This window comes from Zalophus californianus, chromosome 8, assembly GCF_009762305.2.
Source record: "Zalophus californianus isolate mZalCal1 chromosome 8, mZalCal1.pri.v2, whole genome shotgun sequence".
NCBI classification, from domain to species: Eukaryota; Metazoa; Chordata; class Mammalia; order Carnivora; family Otariidae; genus Zalophus; species Zalophus californianus.
The window spans coordinates 79,185,739-79,198,974 of NC_045602.1; the positions used below are offsets into that span (position 1 = coordinate 79,185,739).

The window sequence follows — 13,236 nt, forward strand, 5'->3', positions numbered from 1 at the left end:
ACTTTCATTCAAGAAATATATTTTCCATTCCTTTCATATACAAATGTTTAATAAATTCCAAATATAGTTATATCCATTGGTACTGGTCTTCTTAATAAAAGAAAACCTACAGCTCTAAAATGGTTTGCTTCCATTATATACTTCACCAGCGGTCAGACAAAAACATAATAAATTCAAAGTGTTCCGTTTTAGTAAAGGCTTGTGTTTTTGTTTTTTTTACAAAATATATCAAAAGATAAATATAAACTATCCCTTTAACAGTCTCTTGAGATGAAAAAGGACGAAAAGTTATCAGGACGATCAATCCCCTCCTATATTCTTGAAAGGATTATACATCTCCCTGTAATGGGAAACAGTTAATGGAAAATATACATTTCTCTGAATATTCTTTGTTGTTTCTTAAATAAACTACCGGCAAAACTGAAACCCACTTAACACCATGCTCAACAAAACACCAATTTCCTACAAGTCATTCAGACAATTCAGTAGGTCTCATACCATAAAGAGGTTTCATCCTAAATTTAAGATTTTTCTTTTGAACACACGTAAGGTAAAAGAGCTTCACAACACTGACCCCTTCCAGTAAATTCTACTTTAATGGATTAACAACGCATACTGAATTAAAAACATTCAAGTGTGATCAGAATACCAACTGCTTTACAGAAAACGCTAGCCTGAACAGTACTACTCACGAGTATTTCTTAATATCCAAGCCAAATTTACAGCTTCACACAAGATTATAAAAGCACGTATCTCAAGAGCACTGACTATATGCCACTTTACTTCCTTTACCACCTTCAGCTTCACTAGGAATTGAGAAAGATTAAAACACAACTTCGGTTCTTGGTCTTGGGATATTACTACGTTCCAAGAATATAATTTTAAAACCTATATTCTTAAAACACAATCTCAGCCATAGTTCTAATACAATGAACAAAAATGCCGTTAGTAAAACAAGCCAAGATACACCATTTCAATTAATTCTAGACAAACCTATTTTGAGTACATCATAACAGTACGTAACTAGCAAACCGAGTATTTCTTTTCTGCTTATTTCACAGATACAATGTTCCCTGAGAAATCAGCCAAGTTAAAGCACCACCAGAGACACATGGCAAAGTATCTAGCTTTGTGGGCTAAAACAACTCTTCCTGGTTTGACTCCAGAAATTGTCAGCATCTTTTACTCAACTATGCAACCCACACAAGTATTTTTGGATTCCGGCACCCATACACACAAACCATAAAGACAAATCAAACTGTAAAGACTGGTATCTTAATGGGCTCAAATCCCACTTGCCTCAAAAAATTAAAACAGCAGAGCATATAATTTGAGCCATGATTTCTGAGGTATTATGATAAACATATGCTATACCATGACAAATTAAAAACAGAATGCAAAGCAGACTTCCCTGTTTTTCTGAAGCATCTCAGAAGGCTAAATATCTGCTTTCAGAGTCCATTATTCTAAGCTGAAAATCTGCAAGAATTTCAGGATTGTCAGTATCACAGTTCAAGAGAGGGTGCTACTAAACCAAACAACAAAGAGAGTTGAAGCTTGAAGAGCCACAACCAGCTGCCTTGCACAGGTGTAACCATGACCTTATGCCTTAAAAGCTGGGGACCTAGGGTACTTCTATTTGAAGGTCTAGTCAAATCATCTATGACACTTGTCTTGAAAATTATAGAAAAACCATGCTTGAGGTGAGAACAGTGTCTGTGGTCCCTGGGCTCCCAATGCCCTGCCTGAGAGGCACCACCTCATGTTTCTCTTCACTGGGCCGGCTGACCTTTTCCACAGGGCGGCAGAGTGCGTGGATCCCTCCACGAGCGCAGTGAGTTGCTTCAAGGGAGATTCAGGGAAATTCAGGGACACACTGTCCTCACTGGAGGGCAAAGTAGAGAACTGCTCATCAAAACTTGACAAACTAGACGGGCACATGAAGAATGTGGAGGAACGGTTGGAGAAATCAGAAGTCAGGACCCAAGTCTGTGAAAAAGAAATCGCTGAGAATAAATCTATAACTAACACGATTTTAAAAACTGTTGTTCTTTAGAACGAACACTGAAGCTGTCGAAGGGATAAGAAAACATCTGCATCCTGGAATCCAGGAAGAGGTAAAAGCCCCAACCACAAAATCTTGAGTACAAATGGATTCCAAATAATGAGACCATCAATGAGAAGCGTCACTGCTGAGTATGGCTCAGGAAGCAGCTTCCAAAGGAAGTCATGGATGGAGAGCCCCTGGTTACACTGGTCCGTTTAGACAAAGAGTTCTTGAATATGACGAATAAGAAACTAAAGTTTCTACCTATAAAGGGCTGAAGATGCTATCTGTTCTAATATTTGCCTAGACATACAAGCCAAAACATCAGAACTGAATTTTTTTTAAAGCTAGCGTGCAGAAGCCAAAAAGGTTCTAATTCCTAAATTGATCCTCGATATTTTAAAATTTGGTGTCATGAATGATAAGGACCCAGAGAAAGATCAGGGAATAACAAGGAAAGAAGAACAAGGGCACTGAAAAAACAAGTTCTAAGTACAAGGTTAGCTGCAACCAAACTTTATAATAAAGGACAATCTGTTCATTTTATGTTATAAATATTTTAGGTAAGCTCCTAATGGGTCAAAGGCTTAGGACATAAAAGTGAATGATATAAAGTTAAAGAAAGAATATAAAATGCAAAGTATCATATTCACCTTTTCTAGTGACAGAAACATCTATTTTTGACAGTTTTCAATGGCAAGTGAATTTTCAATATTTCTCCTAATATTTACCTTCTAACTTACCACCCACATTTAGAGGTGGAGGGGATGTGAATTATAAAAGGTCATTACAATGTTATGAAAATCCAGTGGCTAAACTGATGAAGATAATTAAGTAACCCACAACTGTATTCTGTTAATAAACTGCGTATGGTCAGATCACTTGTGAAGGAAGGAAAGATGTAAGAGGACTCATTCTCTGCTACTCCTGAAGAATGTGCACTTGCCAAGGCCAAACTTCTGGACGGAGACTGCCAAACTACAGACGTGCGTGGCAAACGCAAGATTGTACCCACCGGAGGAGCCGAGCGCTGGATAACTGACCGACGTTACCGAATGCTACGTCCAAGGTATTTTTCCTTCTTTCAACATTCATTCAGTGAGATTTTTAACTGAGTGCCCAATAGGTAACAAGTATTATGCATTTCCTTAAGCTACTTATTTGTTTTCTAGAACTTAAGATTTCATATTTTTAATGCCACACAGAAAATACAAAAAGAAAAACCAACCTACCACAAAACCATACAACCAATACTTCAGAAACTACCCATATTGTCACATACCACAATACAACTAAGTGTTAACAAGCTCAATATTGGCTACCCCAAGTCCTACCCATGACACACAAAATGCTAGAATCTCAAAAATCTCTTAAAAGATTTAAAAACCAAGAAAAGCTTTAGGAAATCTGGAAAATACAGATACACATGAAGCAAAAAGACATATCATTACTGTTTTGTACTCATACCTGTAAACAGATAATCACAGCCAAAAAAAGACTAATCCCAAAAAAGGTCCTCAGAAATGTCCAGTGGCTTTCCTTTAGCCTTAACTTCAATGAGATCATTTCTAAAATAATCCCAAGTTTTCATAACTGAAAACCAGGAACCAGAAATAATCAGGATGAAATTTAACTGCTTTGCCTTCCATTCCACTGTGTACCTAATTTCTGACTACTTTCTGATTAATATTTTTCTGGAAAACTAATTTAAAAATTTTTTTTGGCTTTGCAGACATCTATGAGAAACTGACAGTGACAAAGAATTTAATTTGCAAGCAAATATTTCTCAGGGAATTTACTTAGGGGGAAAAACAGATATAAAAATCTTAATAGTATTGTGAACAGTCTAAGTTATGATTTTTATTTATTAATAGCAAAAATTCAAAAGCCGGCGAGGCAAGATAATGTTGAAGCAGGTTCAGCAGAGACATGGGGAATGATTTCTGGTTTTATCTTCTTATTCCAATAAATAAAGTCCTACTGTTTCTTATTCCACTGCCTCATACAAATCTTTAGCAACATGAACTTTAGTGTCTTTACTGTGATCAGTGACCAAACAACTAGTAATTAACTCTCCGGTCTAGAGGCTTCCACAAAGTGATGTCCAGGATTTTATTTTCATCCCCAATCTAAATGTATACAAAGCAAACTAATCACATCTTATAAAACATTCTTCACTCTCTGTCCCAGGAAAATATCATCTAGTTCAACAAAGCAGAGCCATGAACCAGTCATTTGTATTGTATATGGATTTTGCTTTAAGATGTCACTGACACCTTTAAAACCCTTGAATGAAAAAGCTCATTATTTCAACTCTTTCATTTCTGTAACAAGAACACCAGCAGCAAAATCCAGACGTCTTCAACAGGAGCACCGTGACTTCAAAGAGAGCTCATTTGTACCTGCTTTGCCTTTCAGGATTTTATTCTGGTAATATTGCCACTCCAACTGAGGGTTAGCACCGGGACGTAAAGGTGCCCTTCCTGTGCCTCTGTTACTTGTAACAGCCACTGGTTTTCCTGTGAGGAAAAGAAAAAAATTATTTTTAAATCTAAGTACAGGAATGTTACTTTAAATCTAAGTACAGGAATGTTAACACTGACAACATATAAAGGAAAATTTTTCGCAAGATTTAAAAAATACAGCATTTTTTTTCTTTAGCTTTCTTGAGGCATTTTAATCCATAAAGGAGCCAACATCTTTAAAAGTTATCAATTACCATGCAAAGACCATCTAAGTTTCTCAACACCCCCCCAAAAGTAAACTATTTATGACAACTTTGATGCATTTATTCAACTTAAAAGCAATGCTTTCACTTTGCTTCCCCATTGTTTTTGTCTGGTTTCTTGCAGTAGAACACTAGTCAACTTTGATCCTAGATTCGAATTAGAGGGGTGGGAGAGGGAAAGAAAAACCAACTATATCTAGATATTTTATATTTCTCGTTATCAAAAAAGTAAGGTAACATCTAAACTAATCTTTCAATTTTACAGCAAGAGAAACAAATGTATATGCAGAGGGACCACAATCTGACCTACTATATAATCAAATGTGAGAATACAGTCCCTCAGTTTTTGGTTTAGTTATAAAATCTTTGATGTATAAAATCTTTAGTATAAAAGCTTTCATTTCCTTGTACATGCATTAAATTACAAGAAAACTGTTAACTTTTAAATCAAGAGCATGGATAATTCGTATATATGTTACTGAATGCATTTGTTGTGAGAATAAAAAAAAATTATGCATCAGAGTGACTCATCAGGCTAAACCCAATTCTTTAACATTCTAAACTTCTTTAAAAGCTGAAGCAGTAGCTACCCGTGACAAAAATAAAGCCCTGGTATTAACACAGCAGCTTCTGTGCTCTCCTTAAAGGAAGAACAGACTCTCAGAAGAAAATGCTAGGAGTTAACATCTTTAAAGCACAGACAGAACTACTGAAAAACCCAGAATAAATGTTTTTAAAAGTACTGCCTAGCTCACAAATACGTGAAAGTCCATTAAACAAAGATGACAGCATATCTTAGCAATATTCAATAATGCAAAATTATTCTCTAACCAAAAGGTTGGAATGTGCACTAGCATCAGGACAGTTGATCAATTTATTTATTCAAGAGAGAGAAAGCTCGGTGACCCCAGTTGCAGACATATGCTACCACAAAATTTCCATTTAATAACAAAGTAATAGTAAATATATAAAAATGTAGAAAATGCCCAATACCAGTCTATATTAGTCTTAGATGACAAATCCTTCAGGTGAAGAGTATTCTTCCCTAAAGACCTGACCTCTTTAGAGAGAAAAAAGCATTTCTAATTTCCCTTTATCTTTTTTGATAATGGATGGAGTCCAGAAAATTTGGAAGCAGGAATTTATTTTGCTAAGGAAAATTAGAATAAATATTTCTCAAAGATTTTTAGATCCTTTAGAACATATAACAATATTATCAATTTTCTTAAAATATAAACAAGAATACAGACCTTTGAGATCTGGTCTATTTCGTATACCCACTGATACAAAGAAGCAATCCATATCAACATGCATTATACAGCTCTGAGGCCTGGGTGAACTCAATACTGACATATTTCCTAGAAGGAAAAAGAAAACATTCAAACCCCAAACTAATTCTTAATATTTAAAAATATCAGGTCTATTTAATTTTAGAAACTGTATTTTCAAGTGCCTATAAAGTAGAATGAAGTCTCAAAAAAAAACAGAATCTATTACAGACCATTTCTACCACCTCAAGAGACGTCAAATTTCAGTTTCTCTTGCTCCAAAAGTAATCCAGAGATACATATTTAGTTTCCAAGCATAATTTGAAATCAATTATGAAGATACCATGTTTTCCTTGTCTATATTCTAATAATTCTAATAAAACAAAGTATGTCTAAATGCTTATCTTAAAGTTATTTCTGTGTGCCGAAGATTTTATCAAAATGTATAAAGGTGTTTTCATATATTTAGTTACATGGAACTAAGTAACTCTAAATGATCAGTATTTCATGCAGTCTACAAACATTCCTTGATTAAAAAAAAAAGTAAAAACTGCTACTGTTATTGAGTGTTTGGTAGGTGTCATGCACTGCTGTAAGAGGATAACATGTATTTAAATTTCCACAACAATGCTGAGGTAAGTAATCTTATTATGCCCATTTTACAGATGAATATTATGTTAATAATTATGTTACGCAGCCAGTAAGAAGAGGCTGAGCTGGTAATCAACCCCAGGTGGTCTGATTTGAGCCCTCAAGCCATCACACTGTTGCCCTAGATATATTTAGAAAAGTCTATAAAAAATCTATATATAAATCTGTATACATATAAATGTATATGAACTTTCCTCCTTAGACCATTAAACGCTATTAAAAATCAGCTCTGAAGCATATGTGCCACTTTCACAAAGATAAAGCTGAGTGTCCTCTCCTAACGACTCTGCCTTCTAATCACCATGATTAGATTTGATTTATCAGGGCTACTTTAACCAATCCAACCACAACAAGAGCTTTCCTCTTTACCAGTTTCATCCTTAGCCCTTCTCCCTGGTCCTGGTCCAAGATATACAAGTCTTGGAAATAAGAACCCTGAGCTTATAAAAAGTTCTAATCTCATAAAGGAGTTTCTGCTGATAAAAAATACTAGTACTGAAGGTAGGTCTTCATGATAGGTTTCCCAAAACTTTCATTTTTACTCCCCAAAGGTTCAGACTCCACCATTTACCAAATTGTGACTGAAAGCATTTACCAAGTTCTCACTACGTGCGAGGCACTGAGCCTTAGTTCATGTTATCTTCCCTAAGCTCAGCAGCCCATGAGGTGAGCTTCATGGACTACCTATCGCTCCACCGTGAAGAGGAAACTGAGACCCAGAGAGGTGAACTAACTGGCCCATGGTCCTGCAGTATAAGAGCAGCAGGACCAGGATTCAGATTCAGACTATATTACCAAACTCCAAAGCCATGCACTTCCTTGCTAGCCTCTACATTATCTCAAGAAATGATTTATAAAATAAATCTTAACAACCATAATTCTGCTGTATAGAAGTATTATATAAACATAATGTAAACAACCCAAAATAACTGCTTTCAACATTCAAGTAGTACAGAATGCATATATACCATATACCTACCCAATGCTTTCATACAAAAATTTATCATTTTATTCCCATTCATGAAACTAATTTGTAATAGTTCTTTGAAGCTTTCAAAATTAAATGACCTTTACCATATAAATGGTCAAGGGATGATGTATGGATAATCTAATACCTATAACATTATTCTGAAATATTTCATAATAACAGAAAGCATTTAGGAATACCTCAAACACAACAAAACAGAAAAAACCCCACATGGAGAAGATCTATCACTTTCTAGGACAGAACCATGAGCTTCCCTCTGTACCTCAGTTTCCACAGCTATTAAGTTCAAGGGTAGTATTAGATAATCTGAGATCTCTCTCCAAAAAAAAAAAAAAATATATTCTGTAAAAAGCACCTCAAACCTCAGAGCATATACTAATCGATAATGACTGCACAGAAATATAGCCTGTAATTGTTGGTTTTGTTTGCTTTTGAAGACAAGTATTAAAAGTATTAAAAAACAAAATACAATTAACCCATCTACTTTTATGTGAAAATACTTACTCTCACTACATTACAGTTATGTCAGTTATTTAATAATTTAAAAATCATTAAGATGCCAGCTTCTGAAATTAACAGTTACTCTTGCCAAACCAATTTATTCTTACAGGAGTTTATGCACTGAATATAATACATGTAATATTTTACACAGTTCAAAACTTCAACAACTGACAACGTCTACATGAGGAATGAATGAATGCTCAGAATCTCAACCTTGTTACTGTTTAAATTACCTAAAAATATTCAGTTAGCCACATTTAAATCTAAATTTGTAAAAAATAGTAAGAAAGCTTTCTATAATCTGCTAGGCTCACTGTAACTTATATATCCTGATATTCCTAAAGACTTTTATATTATGAGAGCTTAGTATTGATCAGAATACCAATGACAGCTTAAGAACAAAATGGTCAAGCATGATTGTTTCTTAAGAAAACAATTTTAGTAAGTATCTACCTGTGTCAGTTACAACAAGTGCAGACCTGCCTGTTTTCATTTTTTTTAACTTTTCCCTTCCTGGAAAGATACCACTACTTTGTCTTTGTAGGGTATTGACAAACTCAGTCAATTCACACTTCCACATTGATATGTGATGCAGTCTTGAGCGGGAATAGAAGTCTGAAATAAAATTGCAATCTGAGGGTTTGGGTGGCACTGAAGGTGCTGCCTTGCTAAGAGTAGGTACTGAAGAAGTGCTTTTTGTGCTTGAAGGCCCCTGAACAGCGGAGTGGTGAGCACCATTTATTTTAGTGTTACTGTGCAAAGATGATAAGGAGAAGGAATTAGTTCTGTGTGGATTCCGCACAGCATCTGTGTTTCTAGTGCTTTGTTGCAACTGCTGCACAACGCAGTCTCTGAAGTCAGTGCTGCTCTTCTCAGCCTGCTCCTCCTCCTGGGCGAAGTCTGGAGAAAGCCTGCTGGCAACACTGTGGCCCATGGGCACCAAGCAATCCTGCGTCTTTAAGGCACCATTAGAGCTAGGAGTGTGTCCATTAAAAATGGCAGCGCTGTCTCTGTGATGCGGAATTCCGTTTTGTTTCCTTCCTGGAAAGATCTGCTCCAGCTCCGTAAAACTAAAATCATTATTTACATCTTCTTCATTCCAACTATTCATTCCATTGACTTTGACTTCATTATCTGTCTCAGTCTTCTTAATTATGTGATTTCTATAGCAGGAAAGAAGATTTAATTTCAATTAATGTGTGACTTTCAGGCTAAAACAATATTTAATGTAAACACGGTCTTAGAGATATGCACTTCAATATCTCTCTGAAAAATTAAGCCATAAATTTTATATTCTTTCTCTTCCAACAAAAGATAATTCTTAGCTAAACCAAAGTAGCAAGGTAACTAGGAAAATTCTATAAACAGTCTTTTAGGGTTTTTTTTTTTTTCAAACTTCAAACACTCCCAAAGAAGAAATACAATGGAATCTCAGATTGAAGAAAAATAAAAACTATTTGCAATCACTTTTCCCACTAAAAATTAAATGGGACCTGTAATCTCTAAATATCCACTTTGAAGCAGTGTCTGGCATTTACTAGGGAGTCAATAAATTATGGGACTCAATATAGAAAGCTCCCATAAAAATGGGTAAGAAACTTTATTTGAATAATTATTCCTAGTTTTAGTTTTATGTAAGGCACTGTTCAACATATTAAATCCAATACTGCTACAATCCTAGGGCCAGTCAGTTTTACTCAGGAAGACTGACAGACTATATGTATGTACTAATCCATTAATGGGGCCAATTGCTGCATGAGTAGATAAAAAGTAAGAACCAGGTTAATGTGTATGGGTAATTCAGGAAAAAATATACCTAGAAAAATGAGGACACTTGCTCATTAACAGAGGAAATAGCATTTCATTTCTAAGAAAAGCATATTCAGATGCCAGGGTGGTCCAAGGCAATATGGACCAAGTTTCCTGATGACAAGTTTATAAACGCAGGACCTATGACAAATGTTCCGCTAAATTCACATTGTGACTCCTCTAGATGTTTGCTTGGTAATGCTCTATAATAAAGACAAAACTCATCTGCATTCACAAAAATTATCTAAGTAACAAATACAAAAACCTGAATTACAGAACAGTAATTCATTCCACTTAGAAACACCCACACCATTAATCCAATTACAATTCAGGCTCCAGAAACGGTTGCCTGATACATGGCACCCAGGCACTGGTGAGGTTACCACAGTATTACCAGGTTTAATCTAAAAAGTCCTTCATTCTAATACCAACATAATATATTAGTAATAACAGTCTGAATACACAGAGAAGTCACACATGAGTCAGATGCAAAACATTACCACCCATTTCTGGGTTGGTCCTGTCTGGCTAAACCATCTCATGGAATATGACAGCCAACTCTGATTAGGTCCAATCCTCACAGATGCATGCCAGTGAAAGGGAGAAAGACCAACAGGAAACGATTAAAAGAAGAAAGAAAGAAAACCTAATTTCCTCTGCGTCTGGCCCTTGAGATAAAGAGAAAGCAAGGGAACAAGAAGTCACATAAAAGAATTTCAAAGGAATTTATAAAATGTATTGAATATACCAAAACATAAAAGATCACAGAGAGCAACAAAAGTGAAGTAATTCAGAAAAGCCTGATGTCTAGATCTGTATCACAAATAGTAAAGATTCCTTCCACATATACTAGCAACATATGCAACAGAATTGCATATATTGGCAATAGACACACTGCTAATATACATTCTTTCTATACTGTAGTTTTTCAGCCTAGATAAATGGATATTCATGAAGTAGCTGTAGTGGAAATATATCACTGGTAATATACATTAATTAGGCAAAAGTGTACATGTATTAAAAAATACAATCTAATTGGCACAAAGAATTTCAAAAAACCACATTTTCTATTTTTATTAGTGTGGGTAAGAAAAAGATATAAAGTTGTACATTCAGAAAGATTTTCTGATATTATTTGTTGTGCACCTTGAGGATACTAAAAAAATCACAAGTGTCAGATAATGTGAAAAACATGTGAATATGCTTACAAGTGAACACAAGCTAAAAAACAAATGACAACAACAAAAACTACAGAAGGTAGGAACATCAGATCCTCCCAGGTTAATTAGACTCCTGGTCTTTAAAAAAAATATATCCAACTCCCAAAGCAACCAATTTAATAAGTAAGGAGAAGGCTAACGATAATGAACCACCTGATACACACGTTAAGGTAACACACCAATTAATCATGAAACAACTTTATCCAAGATTATTGCAATTAAAGCTTAATCAGTGTATTTTTTAAAACCTGCCACATGGACTCAAGTCTAGAGTTACCTCTCACTGTACCATTGAGAGTCACCAACTAAATTTTTACTGATATAAAAATATTAACATATGTAAACTTGCTACAAATTTGGAATTTTTCAAAACTACCTAAAAATGTTAACATTTTCATTATGTATATAGCACATAACAAAAGTATACCTGGCACAGTTAGTTCATTTTTTTGAGACAGGAACATTCCACAGCAAATTACTTATACGGAAATAATTACTTTCAGGAAAACCCATGGGAAATTTTACTTCTAATAATTTAAGATCCATTAGTTTAACATGGGAATCGAAAATGACTGGAAAAGCTTTCTTATTTATATTTTATTTGTGAAGCTTTCGTAATAAAAACAATTTTTAGGCAAGACACCCACACACAAATTTTAACATGTTTAATATAGATGAATGACTATCTTCCGCAAAGCAGGGGCTATAACCACTGCTAAAACTCAGCTTTGCAGCATTCCGCAAGGTAGACAAACTTACACCCTGTTGTTGAGCTGTTTGGCTACACTGCTTGGACCTGGCCCAGGTTCCTCAGCTTTGCATGCAGGATTAAAGTTGAGACCTTTCTGCATGTTGGACTGCTTGCTGTACAGCTGATAGGGAATGCAGGACAGCAGTCGTCCAGCTTTGATGCTGAAACAAAAAAGTAACACTAATTTAAGAGTTCGATACTTGGGGAAAATAAGCTTCACGAAAACTCAACGTCTGAAATAATGAAATAATGCGAGTTTTTCACCAAGAGCCACCTCTTTTCCTAGTTTATTTCCTCTCGCTTGGTTTTAGTGGCTCTAATGCAACATCATCTTCCTTAAACACTTAAGAATAAGACATTCTACCCATGAAAAGACACACATCTGAACTTTAAAAAGTTAGGGCCCAACAACCTTACAGGAGGGGTAAAAAAATAACTATAGAGGAGGATGACAAAACTACATGCAGAGTTTAAATATTTTAATCATCATGACTTTAATATTTACCACAATTCCCCCTCAAACAATTCATATAGAATCAAGACTTTCTCAAATCTCCTTTCACATATGAAGTATTTCCAGAATAACTAAAATGGATGAGGATTCCCAGTTTCCACACTATGATCTCAGGAAAGGAAACAAACAGGTATGAAAATAGGTCTACAACTTCTTGCCCTTTCTCCTACAGGGTACAGAATGTCTTCTTATTACAGATAACTGAGAGTAAACTATTCATTGGTAAGCACCTGAAGACCGAGAATATATTTTCTAATACAATGTTACCTAAAAGTCATTGGGGGATAGTCTGAAATGTGTCTCTTGGCTAGTTAGCCAATTAAGAACAATTTTAGAAGAACTCTGTAGTACTGAGAGAAAAATGTAAATGATACCAATTAAAAAAAAAAAAGCCAAATCTATACTAGAAACTAGAGTCATACACATTTTCTATGAAGAATAAATTGAAGAAAGATACGAAAACACAAGAGAAATGAAAAAAATCATAAGGTGAAATCACGATCAACTTTTATTTGAGTTGAATAAGCACTCTAATATTAATACTAAATGTGATTAGAAACGTTTTAACCCATAGAAAGTATGAGCTCTTCATAGTATCATAAGTACCTAACAAATGTGCTAACACATTATAGTCTGGGAGCTTAAAAAGAAAGGGCAAATCTGGCTGGGAACCAGTACCCCCAGCTGGCATGAACTGCAACAATCATCAGCTCTACGCGGCAAACCTAACCATAGGAGGCAGGGTCCCCTGCTACAAAA

At 35.1% G+C, this 13,236-nt stretch overlaps 1 protein-coding gene across 9 annotated transcripts in view; it reads right to left on the reverse strand.

The window, feature by feature from the left end:
• The window catches only part of REV1 (REV1 DNA directed polymerase), a 101,152-nt gene that overhangs the window by 25,592 nt on the left and 62,324 nt on the right, over window positions 1-13,236 (reverse strand). For 8 of the 9 annotated variants that reach the window (XR_003524497.2, XM_027620773.2, XM_027620774.2 and 5 more), the window contains 4 exons: window positions 11,972-12,124; window positions 8,637-9,346; window positions 6,026-6,133; window positions 4,450-4,566 (listed from right to left, as the gene is read on the reverse strand). Coding sequence is in view for 8 of the 9 variants with exons in the window: in XM_027620773.2 (XP_027476574.2) it covers window positions 4,450-4,566; window positions 6,026-6,133; window positions 8,637-9,346; window positions 11,972-12,124 (1,088 nt within the window). In the remaining variant the exon portion in view is untranslated. The remainder of the gene's footprint in view (window positions 1-4,449; window positions 4,567-6,025; window positions 6,134-8,636; window positions 9,347-11,971; window positions 12,125-13,236) is intronic. The other variant, XM_027620775.2, reaches the window with a different exon arrangement.